Below are 17,401 nucleotides of genomic sequence, written 5' to 3' on the forward strand. Positions count from 1 at the left end.
CGGCGATCGCTGGTTGGCGCGGGCTCAGTGGGCCGAAGGGCCTGTTTCCACGCTGTATCTCCAAACAAACAAAAAAATGATCTGTGAATTTTTAAAATTTAAACCCTGATTCACAAGATCCAGGGAGTGTAAAAGAATAATCAGTACTCATTATATTGTTATTAATCAATCCAGATATGAGATGGCATATTTCAGAACTGCACCTTATTTGATCTAGCTGTGCGTCCAACACACTTGGTCTCGTGTTTAACCTTCTCTTGAGTGTTCTTATTGTTGATTTTTCCCGGTTTGTTTACACAGCCTTCATCGAGACATGTCTTGGCCTGTTTCTGTTCTAGCACGGCTTTCTTTTGTTTCAGTGCAAAGTTCTTCTGCCCTTTCCTTTCCATATCTAGACACACGTCTTCTGCGCTTTCTCCATTCTGCCCCTTGATCTCAGTGGAAGAATTCTCACACAGCACCTCTTTCTTCTTCTTCAACTTTAGGATGTCCTTCACAGTGGGAGCCACAATGTTCCCACCCTTCTTTATGTCCTTCCCGATACCTGGGTATTAAAAACAAGTTTGTGATTTAGAGTCATACAGCAATGCCACAGGCCTTTCAGTCTAACTCATTCATGTCGACCAAGATGTCCCATGGAAGCCAGTTCCATTTGCTCTCATTTGGCGATATCCCTCTAAACCTTTCCGACCCATGTACCTGTCCAAATAGACAACAGACAATAGGTGCAGGAGGAGGCCATTCGGCCCTTCGCGCCAGCACCGCCGTTCACTGTGATCATCCACAATCAGTACCCCGTTCCTGCCCTCTCCCCATACCCCCTGATTCCGCTATTTTTAAGGGCTCTCTCTAACTCTCTCTTGAAAGCATCCAGAGAATTGGCCTCCACTGCCTTCTGAGACAGAGAATTCCACAGATTCACAACTCTCTGGATGAAAAGGTTTTTCCTCATCTCCGTTCTAAATGGCCTACCCCTTATTCTTAAACTGTGGCCCCTGGTTCTGGACTCCCCCAACATTGGGAACATGTTTCCTGCCTCTAACATGTCCAACCCCTTAATAATGTTTCGATAAGATCCCCTCTCATCCTTCTAAATTCCAGTGTATACAAGCCTAGCCGCTCCAGTCTTTCAACGTACGACAGTCCCGCCATTCCGGTAATTAACCTAGTAAACCTACGCTGCACGCCCTCAATAGCAAGAATATCCTTCCTCAAATTTGGAGACCAAAACTGCACACAGTACTCCAGGTGCGGTCTCACTAGGGCCCTATACAACTGCAGAAGGACCTCTTTGCTCCTATACTCAACTCTCCTTGTTATGAAGGCCAACATTCCATTGGCTTTCTTCACTGCCTGCTGTACCTGCATGCTTCCTTTCAGTGACTGATGCACTAGGACACCCAGATCTTGTTGTACGTCCCCTTTTCCTAACTTGACACCATTCAGATAATAATCTGCCTTCTTATTCTTACCACCAAAGTGGATAACCTCACACTTATCCACATTAAACTGCATCTGCTATGCATCTGCCCACTAACACAACCTGTCCAAGTCACCCTGCAACCTCATAGCATCTTCCTCACAGCTCACACTACCACCCAGCTTTAATACCACCCATTCTAAATTCCAGTGTATACAAGCCCAGTCGCTTCATTCTTTCATCATACGACAGTCCCGCCATCCTGGGAATTAACCTGGTGAACCAATGCTGCACTCCCTCAATAGCAAGAATGTCCTTCCTCAAATTTGGAGACCAAAACTGCACACAAATGTCATTTAAATGCTGTAATAATACCTGCCTCAACTACCTCCTCTGGCAGCTTGTTCCATATACCCACCACCGTCTGTGCGAGAAAGTTGCCTCTTAGGTTCCTATTATCTTTCCCCTCTCACTTTAAACCTACGCCCTCTAGTCCTTGATTCCCCCACCCTAGGTAAAAGACTGTTATTTCACCTCATGATTTTATACACCTCTTCAAGATCACCCCTACGCCTCCTGCTCTCTAAGGAACAAAGTTGAGGCCTGCATAACATGCCTGCACGGTGGCGCAGCGGTAGAGTTGCTGCCTTACAGCGAATGCAGCGCCGGAGACTCAGGTTCGATCCTGACTACGGGCGCCGTCTGTACGGAGTTTGTACGTTCTCCCCGTGACCTGCATGGGTTTTCTCCGAGATCTTCGGTTTCCTCCCACACTCCAAAGACGTACAGGTTTGTAGGTTAATTAACTGGATAAATGTAAAAATTGTCCCTAATGTCGGACTCGATGGGAGTGTTTCCTCTAAATCTAAATCTAAAATCCCTGTAGCCCAGGCTCTCAAATCCTGGCAACATCATCATAAATCTTGTCTGTGCCCTATCCAGCCTATTGAAATCCTTTCTCTAGCAGGGTGACCAAAACTGAATAAAATACTCCAAATGCAGTCTTAGCAACGTCTTGGACAACTGTAACAAAGTGTCCCAACTTCTATTCTCAATACCCTGACTGATGATGGCCAATGTGCTGAAAGCCTTCTTGACCACCCTATCTATCTGTGACGACATTTGGTATTTTTTGCTTCTCGGCAGTAATCATTCTGAAAAAAAAATCTACCCTGAAAAGGCCATGGTGCCCATTGAATCTCCACACAGCTCAAATAAGTGTAAGCATTTACCCACAGGGACGAAAACTGAAAATCTAGAAAGAAAAACAGAAATTGTAATGAGTGAGGCTAAACAGATGTTAGTAGCACCAAAACACTGGTGACATTGCATGGGATGTACGAGATACAACTCATATATCTCTGTATTTCAGTATTTGCAAACAACTGGTGACATTGACTTTAGACTTTAGAGATACGGCGCAGAAACAGGCCCTTCTGCCCATCGAGTCCACACCAACCAGCGATCACTCTGTACACTGACCTACGCAAATTAAAGACAATTTTGCAATTTACTGAAGCCAATTAACCTACAAATCTGCACATCTTTGGAGAGTGGGAGGAAACCAGAGCACCCGGAGGAAACCCACGCGGTCACAGGGAGAACGTACAAACTCCGTACAGACTGCACCCATAGTCAGGATCGAACCCGGGTCTCTGGCGCGGTAAGTCAGCAACTCTACCGTTGCGGCACCCTTATTGCATGGGATACATGAGATAAAATTCGTATCTTCCTGTTTTTCAGTATTCAAAAATCAAAAATATCCAAACATTAGAAATCTGAAAGATTAAACAAAAATTGCCGGCAACATTCAGCAGGTCAAGAAGTATCTGAAGACAAAAAAACAGTTAATGTTTCAGGTCCGGGAGCCTTTTTTAGCAAAGCACATTCTTCATGCAGTATTAGGTTCAAAAAAGTTTGGATGTTGGGACAATTGTCAGGATATTACACCATCTGGGTAACGATGCCATAGTACCACAAAGTAAAAACAGAGTTACTCCAGCACTTTGTGTCTATTTTTGTTAACTAAAAACAGAAAATGATGTGAGACACTCAGCAGGTCAGGCTATCAAGGGTAGCTGAACTTGAATAATTTTTCGCTTTTCTCAGACGCTGCCTGACCCATCGAGTGTATCTGTTTTTTTAGTACCAGTTTTTCATTTTAATTCATGTTTTTCTATAATTTTTAATAGATCTTTAATGTGAGGATAATGCAATTCTGCCCATTTTGCACCACCACCCATAATGAATACAAAAGAGACCGCAGGTGCTGGAAGCTGGAATAAAAAAACAAACACTGGACAAACTCAGCACTATCTATGGAGGCCAAAGGTGCACTTCCACACCTCTGGGCAGAACACTGCATCAGATTCCAATGCAGGGTCCCAACCCAAAATGTCAATATAAACAAAGACAGATCGTTTCACTGAACATTCACGCTCAGTCCACCTAGGCCAACGGGATCTCCCGGTTGCCAACCATTTCAACTCGACTAACCGTATTGCCGCACGGTGGCGCAGCGGTAGGGTTGCTGCCTTACAGCAAATGCAGCGCCGGAGACCCGGGTTCCACCCCGACTCTGGGTGCTGTCGGTACGGAGTTTGTACATTCTGACTGCCTGACCACGGGAGAAGAACAAAGGAGGAGATAAGACCTTTTTTTTGCCATCCCTCACAGTGAGGTGGTGCCTGGAGGAGTCACTGTGATGGATGTTTGTGTTAAACTTATGTAATTGTGTGTTTTGTGCTCTTTACTGTCATGACTGTATGGCAACGACATTTCGGTCAAATTTATTTTTGAATGACAATAAATGCTTCAATTCAATTCAATTCTCCCCGTAACCTGCGTGGGTTTTCTCCGAGATCGTCGGTTTCCTCCCACACTCCAAAGACGTACAGGTTTGTAGGTTAATTGACTTGGTAAATGTACCCCAGTTGGGTGTAGGATAGTATTAGTGTGCGGGAATCGCTGGTCGGCGCGGACCCAGTGGGCCGAAAGGGCCTGTTTCCGCGCTGTATCTCTAAACTAAACTAAACTCCCCTTCCCATTCCCATACCGACCATTCTGTCCTGGGCGGCTTCCATTGCCAGAGTGGGGCCACACGCAAACTGGAGGAACAGCACCTCTCATTTTGTTTTGGAAAAAACTGCAGATGCTGGTTTAAATCGAAGATAGACACAAAATCTTCGATTTCACTCAGCGGGACAGGCAGTATTTCTGGAGAGAAGTAATGGGTGACGTTTCGGGTCAAGACTCTTCTTCCTTTTTTTATAAGGAAGGGTCTCGACCCAAAACATCATCCGTTCCTTCTCTCCAGAGAGGCTGCCTGTCCCGCTACGTTACTCCAGCATTTTGTGTCTAACGCCTCACATTTTGCTTGGGTCGCTTACAACCCAATGGTATGAACATTCCCATCCCTATCCCTCCTTGCCCCCTTCCTTCATCCTTGTTATTTTATCAGTTCCCCATTGAGTTACTCCAACATTTTGTGTCTACCTTCGATTTAACCCATTCCTTCTCTCCAGAGATGCTGCCTGACCCGGTGCTGCGGCACGGTGGCGCAGCGGTAGAGTTGCTGCTTTACAGCGAATGCAGCGCCGGAGACTCAGGTTCGATCCTGACTACGGGTGCTGCACTGTAAGGAGTTTGTACGTTCTCCCCGTGACCTGCGTGGGTTTTCTCCGAGATCTTCGGTTTCCTCCCACACTCCAAAGACGTACAGGTATGTAGGTTAATTGGCTGGGTAAATGTAAAAATTGTCCCTAGTGGGTGTAGGACAGTGTTAATGTACGGGGATCGCTGGGCGGCACGGACTTGGTGGGCCGAAAAGGCCTGTTTCCGGCTGTATATATATGATATGATATGATATGATATGACCCGCTGAGTTATTCCAGCATATTGTGTCTACCTACAGTTCTCCATTGTTTCTCTAGATCTTGATATCACACCGTTCTCCTTTGTTTTTCTTGATCTTGATATCACATCTTTATTGTTTCTCTTGATCTTAGTGTGATATCCTTGGATATCAAGGACCATTGTTGGTCCGAACCAACAATGGACCTATCAGGCACCACCCTGCCTGAGGTCATTTGGAAATTCCTTAGTCCATTATTTTAAATAAAGGACAAGTCCATTTAAACTAATATAGACAATAGACAATAGGTGCAGGAGTAGGCCATTCGGCCCTTCGAGCCAGCACCGCCATTCAATGTGATCATGGCTGATCATTCTCAATCAGTACCCCGTTCCTGCTTTCTCCCCATACCCCCTGACTCCGCTATCCTTAAGAGCTCTATCTAGCTCTCTCTTGAATGTATTCAGAGAATTGGCCTGCAGAAGGACCTCTTTGCTCCTATACTCAACTCCTCTTGTTATGAATGCCAACATTCCATTGGCTTTCTTCACTGCCTGCTGTACCTGCATGCTTCCTTTCAGTGACTGATGCACTAAGACACCCAGATCACGTTGTACGTCCCCTTTTCCTAACTTGACACCATTCAAATAATAATCTGCCTTCCTATTCTTACCACCAAAGTGGATAACCTCACACTTATCCACGTTAAACTGCATCTGCCATGCATCCGCCCACTCACACAACCTGTCCAAGTCACCCTGCAACCTCATAGCATCTTCCTCACAGTTCATACTGCCACCTAGCTTTGTATCATCGGCAAATTTGCTAATGGTACTTTTAATCCCTTCATCCAAGTCATTGATGTATATTGTAAATAGCTGCGGTCCCAACACCGAGCCTTGCGGTACCCCACTAGTCACTGCCTGCCATTCTGAAAGGGACCCATTTATCCCCACTCTTTGCTTTCTGTCTGTCAACCAACTTTCTATCCATGTCAGTACCCTACCTCCAATACCATGTGCTCTAATTTTGCCCACCAATCTCCTATGTGGGACCTTGTCGAAGGCTTTCTGAAAGTCGAGGTACACCACATCCACCGGCTCTCCCCTGTCAATTTTCCTAGTTACATCCTCAAAAATTCCAGTAGATTAGTCAAGCACGATTTCCTCTTCGTAAATCCATGCTGACTCGGAACGATCCTGTTACTACGATCCAAATGCTCCGCTCCGCAATTTCGTCTTTTATAATTGACTCCAGCATCTTCCTCACCACTGATGTCAGACTAACTGGTCTATAATTTCCCGTTTTCTCTCTCCCTCCTTTCTTGAAAAGTGGGATAACATTAGCTACCCTCCAATCCACAGGAACTGACCCGGAATCTATAGAACATTGGAAAATCATTACTAATGCGTCCACAATTTCTAGAGCCACCTCCTTAAGCACCCTGGGATGCAGACCATCAGGCCCTGGGGATTTATCAGCCTTGAGTCCCATTAGTCTACCCAAAACTTTTTCCTGCCTAATGTGGATTTCCTCCAGTTCCTCTGTCACCCTAGGATCTCTGGCCACTAGAACATCTGGGAGATTGTTTGTATCCTCCTCAGTGAAGACAGATCCAAAGTACCGGTTCAACTCTTCTGCCATTTCCTTGTTCCCCATAATAAATTCCCCTGCTTCTGTCTTCAAGGGACCCACATTTGCCTTGACTATTTTTTTCCTCTTCACATACCTAAAAAAGCTTTTACTATCCTCCTTTATATTATTAGCTAGTTTACCCTCGTACCTCATAATATTGACATTAAATGTCAGTGAGAAGAATCTAAAGCAAATACAACAATCTTTCTGCCGTGTGATTTTGAATGATGTAACATGAGAAAGATCCACTCAGCAAAAATGGTCAAAATATGGAAATATTTTAAAAAACAGTTTTGCCACAAAAAATATGACATCTTAACTCGTCACCGGATATATGGAAGCGCCTGAGAATAACCTACCATTACTTGTTGCAGTCATCTCGATCGCATCAGGATTATCGGTGCAGCACAGTTTTCTAAGCTCTAATGAAAATCAAATATAAAAAATACAGATCAATTAAAAGTTCTTTTTTTGAGAGATGCATTACTTCACAGAATGGTAAAGACAAATCCTGTAATGCAAGATCAGTTTTCATAGGATAAACCACCATGACTACTTTCTAAGGTCATAAGTAATAGCAGCAGAATGAGGCCATTTGGCCCATCAAGTCTACTCCGTCATTCAATCATAGCTGATCTATCTGTCCCTCCTAACCCCATTCTCCTTCCTGCCTTCTCCCCATAACCCCTAACACCTGTACTAATCTAGAATCCAACTATCTCTGCCTTATAAATATCCATCAACTTGGCCTCCACAGCCTTCTGTGGCAAAGAATTCTGCAGATACCCTCTGACTGAAGAAATTCATCCTTATCTCCTTCCAAAAGGAACGTCCTTTAATTCTGAGGCTATGACCTCTAGTCCTAGACTCTGCCACTAGTGGAATCATCCTCTCCACATCCACTAGACAATATGTGCAGGAGTAGGCCATTCGTTGGATTTCTCCGAGATCTTCGGTTTCCTCCCACACTTCAAAGAAGTGCAGGCTTGGAGGTTAATTGGCTTGGTAGAAATGTAAAATTGTCCCTTGTGCGTGAGGGATAGTGTTAATGTGTGGGGATCGCTGGCCGGTGCTGACTCGGTGGGCCGAAGGGCCTGTTTTCGCGCTGTATCTCTAAACTAAACACTGTATTCAAGATGATAGTGTGGGTAATTCAGGACCAGATCTCCACTGATCTCAATTCTTGGCTGGTTGCCTATGCCATGGAGATGTGATTCAGTGGAGAACAATTATTCTCTCTTTCTACAAATAATCATCACTCATATCCTCCTGCAGCAGCATACTTCCTTTTCATAAGGAATTTGATGATGTGAAAAATGAATTTGAATTACTCCAATGTGGCACCACCCCATTCTTGTTTCATAAGTGATAGGAGCAAAGTTAGGCCATTCGACCCATCAAGTCTACTCTGCCATTCAATCATGGCTGATCTATCTCTCTCTCCTAACCCCATTCTCCTGCCTTCTCCCCATAACCCCTCTCACCCGTACTAATCAAGAATCTAGTGTAGGAAAATAACTGCAGATGCTGGTTCAAACTGAAGGTAGACACAAAATGCTGGAGTAACTCAGCGGGTCAGGTAGCATCTCAGGAGAGAACGAATGGGTGACGTTTCGGGTCGAGACCCTTCTTCAGACTGATGTCAGGGGAGGGGGCGGGACAAAGAAAGGATGTAGTAGAGACAAGAAGACAGTGGGAGAACTGGGAAGGGAAAGAGAGGGACAGAGGAACTATCTGAAGTTGGAGAAGTCAATGTTCAAACTGCTGGGGTGTAAGCTGCCCAAGCGAAATATGAGATGCTGTTTCTCCAATTTGCTCTGGACCTCACTCTGACAATGGAGGAGGCCCATGACAGAAACGTCAGACTGGGAGGGGGAGTTGAAGTGCTGAGCCACCGGGAGATCAGGTTGGTTAATCAAGAATCTATCTAACTGCCTGTTTCTTTGTTAAACCATGAGATTCATTCAATACATCATGTATGAAATATTAATGATCAAAAATCTACAGCTCTGAGCAAAATTGCACCTTCAAAATCTTTCATGGTCCTTCCTCTGTCTGTCAGCTCTCCGAATAACTTAATTCAGTACTTGTGAGCTAGCAGTTAATATAAGGAAAACTCAGCCTTCTCCTATGCACACCGTCCCTGGGGGTAAAGAGAAACAAGTCTAAAATAATGTCCTTTACACATTTTATAACTAATTGGATACAAGCATTCATATTATTAAAAAGATGATGCGAGGTTCTTGAACTAATTTTTGTACCGATTTTTCTGTTCATTTTCTCTTTGCTGCATAAATAAATGTTTCGATTTCGTGGTTGGTGATTTCATATCAACAACGTGTGCTTATATGCCTTCAACACAGTAAAAACAATTTTCTAGAAATTCATACCTGGCTGCTGATTCTTTTTATGCTATATAAATTGTGTGTGGATTTTGAATGAGATTTCTGAAGCAATTCCAACCTATAGACACAAATACATTAGATATTTGGTGGTTTGCATCTATCTTAAATAAACCCTCCGTTTTTGTAGCTTTGTACCCAGACCAAATCCTGATCGTAGACTGAATAGAAGTGATCGTGGTACCAATCCTTGGGAGATCCTTGCTGTGTATGTACTGCACGCCAATCCCACACACAACCTTTCAGCAGTAATATGTTTCTTTCTACTTATTCATTAGACTCCAGCCCCTTTCATTCCCTGCAATCCAATCTTGTTGGCAAGCCTTTTATGTGGCACCTTATCAAAAGCAATTGGAAGTTCAGAAACAACACACACACCACAATTCCCTCATCAATCCTCTCTGTTAGTTTCATTTTTATAGTATAGGGATGCAGCGTGGAAACAGGCTCTTCAGCCCGCCGAATCCACGTCGACCAGCGATCCCTGTTACATTAGCACTATCCTACACACTAGGGGCAATTTACAATCTTTACCGAAGCCAATTAACCTACAAACCTGGAGAGGAAACGGGAGCACCTGGAGAAAACTCATGCGGTCACGGGGAGAACATACAAACTCTGTACAGACAGCACCCGCAGTCAGGATTGAACCTGGGTCTCTGACGCTGTAAGGCAGCAACACTACCGTTACGCCCACCATCAAAAAAGCGTTGACATAAAGTGTCTTAAAACAAATACTCTAATAAATCCATACTAAACTTTCACCTTATATTGACAGATCTGTAGTTACTGGGTTTATTCAGACCAATTGATTTAACAAAGATGTAAGTTTTGCTATTTCAGTCACCACCGCTCCCAAACATTTGACAATATAGACAATAGGTGCACGAGTCGGCCATTCGAGCCAGCACCGCCATTCACTGTGATCATGGCTGATCATCCACAATCAGTAACCCGTGCCTGCCTTCTCCCCATATCCCTTGAGTTTGCTATCTTTAAGAGCTCTGTCTAACTCTCTCTTGAAAGCATCCAGAGATTTCACCCCCACTGCCTTCTGAGGCAGAGAATAATTTGAAAGATTTTGACCAGGGTCACTGCAATTTGCTCCTCACAACAAGCTAGGATGATGAAGGGTCTCGACCCAAAGCTTCACCTATTCCTTCTCTCCAGAGATGCTGCCTGTCCCGCTGAGTTACTCCAGCTTTTTGTGTGTCTCGGATGAATATCCAGAATCATTATTTAAACAAGGATTTAAATTGCATCAGACAACCACAGGTCATTGTTTCACAACTCTCTCACTATTCATCAAACAAGGAGCGAACCGTAGGATCCACCTGAACAGGTCTTTCCTGATAACCCTGACTCGTAAATAATCTGCCAGAATCATCTGCATTAACGCAAAGCCTTAAAGAGGCGTGGGCACGTCCTAGAGGGGTTTTTAACCCAGGCAGCTCCAAGTTCCATCTCGGCTGATTATTGTGCTATATTTGTGTAAAGGATTTGGCTTGGCCATAGGACTTTGGTTAGGCCACATTTGGCATATTGCATACAGTTCTGATTGCCCCATTACAGGATGTCGAGGCTTTGTTTCGAGATACAGTGTGGAAACCAGCCCTTCAGCCCAACGAGTCCACACCCATCAGCAATGATCCAAACACTACAAATGGGGGACAATTTACAGAAGCCAGTTAACTTACAAACCTGCACGACTTTGAGATGTGGGAGGAATCCGGAGCATCCAGAGAAGACCCACAGTCAGAAGGAGAACGTACAAACTCCACACAGACAGCACCCGTAGTCAAGATTAAATCCGGGTCACTGGCGCTGTAAAACAGCAACTCTACCGAGAGATATGGATTATGCGCAAGTAGATGAGAGATGGTTTTGGCATCATGTTCAGCACAAACATCATGGTCCGAAGAGTCTATTATTGTGCTGTGCCGTTCTATGCTTTTAATTGAAGGGGTTACTCTGTTTACATTGAGGAATTTTACTTTGAAGGCTTCTTGTAAAAAACGTCTCTTTATTAGGGAATCTCTATCTCCTACTTCCTCTGTTCACTTGATGATAACGCTATAGGTGTCAAGTACCCTTTCTGCTTTTGTTGCTCTCCAGGCTCTTGCCTCTAGACCCTCATACTCTGAGACTCTTTGATCTTTTTCCTCTGATACTAAATGGCAAGGTTATGCAGCATGAGGTCTCAGTGGGCAACTTATCTTCAGAAAACACTAAGATTCTGGACCCTGTGGTATAACAGCTTTGCTGTTTTTTTTAGAGATACAGTGCGGAAACAGGCCCTTCGGCCCACCGGGTCTGCGCCGACCAGCGATCCACCGCACATTAACACTATCCTAACCACACTAGGGACAACTTACACTTATACCAAGTATACAAACCCAGGTCAATTAACCTACAAACCTGTACGTCTTTGGAATGTGGGAGGAAACCGAAGATCTCGGAGAAAACTCACACAGGTCACGGGAAGAACGCACAAACTCCGTAGACTGCACCCGTAGTCGGGATCGAACCCAGGTCTCTGGCGCTGCAAGCGCTGTAAGGCAGCAACTCTACCGCTGCGCCACCGGCTGCCCAGGAGAATTGTGCTGGAGAATGTACCAATGCGAATTGCCAAGACAAAAGATTTCACTCCCATGGATCCATCCTTTCAAACAGTGCCAGATAATGAGAGTATCTCCCTCGGGTGAGAGTCATATGTACTACCCAGGAAGACGGCATCGTCCAATTTAAAATTACAGTATTCCTGTGTCAAGAGTCAATAGACAATAGGTGCAGGAGGAGGCCATTCGGCCTTTCGAGCCAGCACCGCCATTCAATGTGATCATGGCTGATCATTCTCAATCAGTACCCCGTTCCTGCCTTCTCCCCATACCCCCTGACTCCGCTATCCTTAAGAGCTCTATCTAGCTCTCTCTTGAATGCATTCAGAGAATTGGCCTCCACTGCCTTCTGAGGCAGAGAATTCCACTAAGAGTCTTAGTGTGGAAACAGGCCCATTGGCCCAACTTACTCACACCGGCCAACATGTCCAATCTATACTAGCCCCACCTGCCTGCGTTTGACCAATATCCCTCTAAACCTGTCCTATCCATGTACCTGTCCAAATGTTTCTTAATAGTCAGTAATAGCCACAAAAAAAAGCACATTGAGGGAATTGAATGCCTAATAGTATATAAAATAAAACAAAGAATAAAATACAAAGAGTATTCTGCAGCTGTTGTGCAATTTTCTAGCCTCATAGAACTCCAATAACTCCAAGGTCCTATTTAGAACAATTACCTCTGTCATATGTCCCGCCCCCAGTACCAGCTTAGTTGGGTCCCCTGCTAAGTGCGAAGAATTCGCTAAATTTTTCACCAACAAAGTTGAGAACATTAGAATGAACATTTCCCCTCCCACCCGTGACCTAGCTGTCTCACTAGTCTGTTCATCTAAATTGGACTGCTTCCAACCCATCACTCTATCCTCCCTTGCAAAGCTTGTCTCCGCTATGAAACCTGCAACCTGCCCCCTTGATCCTGCCCCCACTGCCCTTCTGAAGGATGTCATTGCAATAGCCAGTCCCAGCATCCTCTCTATTATCAACAGTTCTCTGGCCACTGGGACTGTTCCAACCAGTTTCAAGCACGCGGTGGTCCAGCCCCTACTGAAAAAACCTAACCTAGACCCCACCTTGCCTAGCAACTACAGACCCATTTCCAAACTGCCATTCCTGTCAAAAGTCCTTGAAAAGGCAACTCTAAACCAATTAGTGCCCTACCTGCACCAATACACCATCCTGGAAAGTTTCCAGTCAGGTTTCAGAGCCCACCACAGCACAGAGTCTGCCTTGTTGAAGGTACACAACGACCTGCTTCTCGCCATCGACACCGGCGACTGTGCAATCCTGCTCCTTCTCGACCTCAGCGCAGCGTTCGATACAGTGGACCACACCATCCTTATTGACCGTCTCCGGTACGCGGTTGGCATTGATGGCACTGCCCTGAGCTGGTTCGCTTCGTACCTCAAAGATAGGAGTTTCGCCATCAACATAGGCAGTTATTCCTCTGCTCCAGCTAGCCTCTCCTGCGGAGTTCCACAAGGCTCCATCCTAGGCCCCATTCTCTTCTCTCTATACATGCTCCCCCTTGGCCAAATCATTCAAAGGCACGGCATTTCTTTCCACTGCTATGCCGATGACACTCAGCTTTACCTCCCCCTGAAACCCAACAACCAGTCAAATTTAAACAGCCTCTCACACTGCCTTGAGGACATAAAATGTTGGATGGCACAGAACTTCCTCCAATTAAATGAGAGCAAGTCTGAGGTCATCCTATTCGGCCCCCCCGACTCCATCAAATCGATAATAGGCAATCTTGGAAGTCTATCCTGCCTAGTCAAACCGCATGTCAAAAACCTCGGCATGATATTTGACTCTGCATTAAAATTTGATAAGCAAGTCAACGCTGTGGTAAAAGCCAGCTTCTTCCAACTTCGAACCATAGCTAAAATCAAACCTTTCCTCCAATTCGACGACACAGAAAAAATCATTCACGCTTTCATTTCCTCCCGCCTAGACTACTGCAACTCCCTATACACTGGGATCAGCCAATCTTCCCTGTCCCGCCTGCAACTGGTCCAAAACGCCGCAGCGAGACTCCTGACGGGTACCCGTAAAAGGGACCACATCACCCCGATTCTGGCCTCTCTCCACTGGCTCCCTGTACGGTACAGAATCAACTTCAAGCTCCTCCTATTCACGTATAAAGCCCTAAATGGACATTCCCCCCCCTACATCAAAAAATTACTAACCCCCCTCTCTAACTCCAGGTCCCTCAGGTCGGTCGACTTGGGGCTACTCACTATCCCGCGGTCTAGGCTTAAGCTCAGGGGTGACCACGCTTTTGCGGTTGCAGCTCCTAGACTGTGGAACAGCATCCCTCTCCCCATCAGAACTGCCCCCTCCATCGACTCCTTTGTCCAGGCTCAAAACCTATTTCTACTCCCTAGCGTTTGAGGCTCATTGAGGAGGCGCTGTGAACTGTTTGCGTGCTACTGTATGTTTCATTTTTTTCCTTAGTACCTAATCAGATGTACAGCACTTTGGTCAACATGGGTTGTTTTTAAATGTGCTATACAAATAAAATTGACTTGACTTGACTTGACTCATAATTTATCCTGCATGATGCCAGGAAAACAGTTAGTCACATTAACATGAATATCGCACAAGCACGCCCAGTCTAATATCACACTAGCACGATTTCACCCAGAAATTATCTTTAACACAATTTACCCTGGATAAAGTCTAAATTGGATCTGGTAGCACAGGGGCGGTATAGTGGCGTAGCGGTAGAGCTACTGCCTTACAGCGCCAGAGACCTGGGTTCAGTCCTGACAAAGAGTGCTTGTCTGTACAGAGTTTGTACGTTCTCCCAGTGACCTGCGTGAGTTTTCCCTGAGATCTTTGGTTTCCTCCCACACTCCAAAGATGTACAGGTTTGTAGGTTAATTGGAGATTAACATATATTGTCCCTAGTGTGTGTAGGATAGTGTTAGTGTGCAGGGATCGCTGGTCGGTGCGGACTCGGTGGGCTGAAGGGTCTGTTTCCGTGCTGTCTCTCTAAACAAAACTAAGTACATTGCTATGCAATCCAATTCTAAGCCATTACAGTGGGTTTGCAATCAAAATTATCTTTAACATGAGGACATTTAAAGAGACTAATAAGGTATATTTTAAGTAGCATTCTCGAGGAGAGCTAGACGGGTGATTTGGTCTGGGAATTGCGGCACGGTGCCTTAGCGGTAGTGCTACTGCCTTATAGTGCCAGCAACCTGGGTTCGATCCTGACTACAGCTGCTGTCTGTACGGAGCTTGTCCGTTCTCCCCGTGACCTGCGTGGCTTTTCTCCGAGATCTTCAAATTCCTCCCCACACTCCAAAGACATACAAGTTTGTAGGTTAATTGGCTTGGAATAAATGTAAATTGTCCCTCGTGTGTGTAGGATAGCGTTATTGTGTGGGGATCGCTGGTCGGTATGGACTCGGTGGGCCGAAGGGCCTGTTTCCGCGCTGTAAATCCCTAAACTAAACTAAAATTCCGGGGCTGGAAATCCTTGCAGGCAAAGGCAGGACAACAACTGAATAATTAAAATTTGATATAGAGGCCATAAACAGACGAGTACAAGTCAAGGTAGGAGCAGGGTTGTAGGGATGGAGAAGATTACAGGGATATTCTTTCTGCAAAATATCCCTGACCAACCTTCAAATTATTTCACATGCGAGTATGCTCCCATTCTAAATATAAAGTGGGATATCATATATCAGCAGCATGCAGATCATGAACGTAAATGAGGCAACACTGTTTTATTATAGCTATGTGTGCACTATTGAGGATAACATCAGTGCCAATGAATTAAGTATTAAACTGTTTTCTAGGTTTCTCACTGCAGCTTTATGGAGCTAAATATAATTTACAATTCTATGTTAATTGCGACCTTTACTTTATATACTGTATTTTTTATAATGTTTTCCATTTTTATCTTTGGATTGTTTAAAGGTTAGAAGACATAGCAAGATGCTACCCTGCTGCACCAAATAGTTAACCTTCTCAAGCAAGCTACCTTGCCAGTTGCACCGAATGCCGTCTGAAGGAGGGTCTCGACCCAAAACATCACCTATTCCTTTTCTCCAGAGATGCTGTCTGACCCGCTGGGTTACTCCAGTTTTTGTCTCTATCTTCGCACCAAATGGAGTAAGACCTTATGGCCACAATATTCCTAGATTCAATGAATGAGGCATATCTGAATTTTCCCAGGCTTACCCTGGAGATCCCTGCAACAGGGCGGCACAGTGGGACAACTGATATAGAGCTGTTGCCTCACAGCAACAGAAACCCCCGGTTTGATTCTGACCTTGGGTGCTGTCTGTGTGGAGTTTGGACGTTCTCCTTTGTGACCACGTGGGATTCCTCCGGGTGCTCTGGTCTACTCCCACATCCCAAAGACGTGCGGATTTGTAGGTTAATTGGCCCTCTATAAATGTCCCCGTGCGTTAGGGAGTGGATGCAAAAGTGGGATAACATTGAACTAGTGTGAATGGATGATCAATGGCCGGCGTGGGCTCAGATGCGAATATAATCAGAAAGGGATGTTTTTCATGAAGTGGAGATGTTGAGGGAATTAAGAACCTACAGCATAGAAACCGGCCTTTCAACCAACAACCCCTTGGCTGAGCTTCTTGCCCATCTAATCCCATTTGCCTGTATTAGACCATATCTTTCTATAGCTTGACTATTTAAGAGCTTGTATTAACGTAGTAATTTTATCTGATTCCACCATCTTTTCTGTGTAAGAAAATAACTGCAGATGCTGGTACAAATCGAGGGTATTTATTCACAAAGTGCTGGAGTAACTCAGCGGGTCAGGCAGCATCTCAGGAGAGAAGGAATGGGTGACGTTTCGGGTCGAGACCCTTCACCATCTTTTGCTGGTCGCACATTCCACGTATCTGAATTGGTGGTGAATCTGTGGAATTCTTTGCCACAGAAGGCTGCAGAGGCAAAGTCAGTGGATATATTTAAGGCAGAGATAGAGATTCTTGATTAGTACGGGTGTCAGAGGTCATGGGGAGAAGGCAGGAAAATGGTATTGAGTGGCAGTGATCACCAATGATTGAATGGTGGAGTAGACTTGATGGGCAGAATGGCCTAATTCTACACTAAAAATACCAGCAAATTTGTGTCTTCTGCAAACTTACTAATCACATCCGGGTCGAAATCTTTCGTTTCCCTTTCCCCTGACTGTCTGAAGAAGGGCCTCGACCCAAAACGTCACCTATTCCTCTTCTCCAGAGATGATGTCGGTCCCACTGAGTTACTCCAGCTTTTTGTGTCTATCTTCACATCCAAGTCTTTGTCACATATCACAAACAGCAATGGTCTCAGCACTGATCCCTGCAGAATACCACAAGTCACAGACTTCCAATCATATAAACATCATTTCACTACTATCCTCTACTACATATAGTCATAGTCTTACAGCACGGAAACAGGTTCTACAGCCCAACCTGCCCACACGGCCCATCTACACTAGTTCC

The 17,401-nt window shown here is 45.0% G+C and overlaps 1 protein-coding gene across 1 annotated transcript in view; it reads right to left on the reverse strand.

Annotated features, from left to right (window-relative positions):
- The window catches only part of LOC144609296 (zinc finger CW-type PWWP domain protein 1-like), an 87,860-nt gene extending 78,841 nt beyond the window's left edge, over nucleotides 1-9,019 (reverse strand). The window contains exons 1-3 of the mRNA XM_078427727.1: nucleotides 8,934-9,019; nucleotides 7,268-7,330; nucleotides 204-544 (exon numbers count right to left, since the gene is read on the reverse strand). Coding sequence (XP_078283853.1) covers nucleotides 204-544; nucleotides 7,268-7,330; nucleotides 8,934-8,949 — 420 coding nt within the window. The 5' untranslated portion in view covers nucleotides 8,950-9,019. The remainder of the gene's footprint in view (nucleotides 1-203; nucleotides 545-7,267; nucleotides 7,331-8,933) is intronic.
- Nucleotides 9,020-17,401: the final 8,382 nt, after the last annotated feature.

Source organism: Rhinoraja longicauda, chromosome 34, assembly GCF_053455715.1.
Source record: "Rhinoraja longicauda isolate Sanriku21f chromosome 34, sRhiLon1.1, whole genome shotgun sequence".
In the NCBI taxonomy this organism is placed as follows: domain Eukaryota; kingdom Metazoa; phylum Chordata; class Chondrichthyes; order Rajiformes; family Arhynchobatidae; genus Rhinoraja; species Rhinoraja longicauda.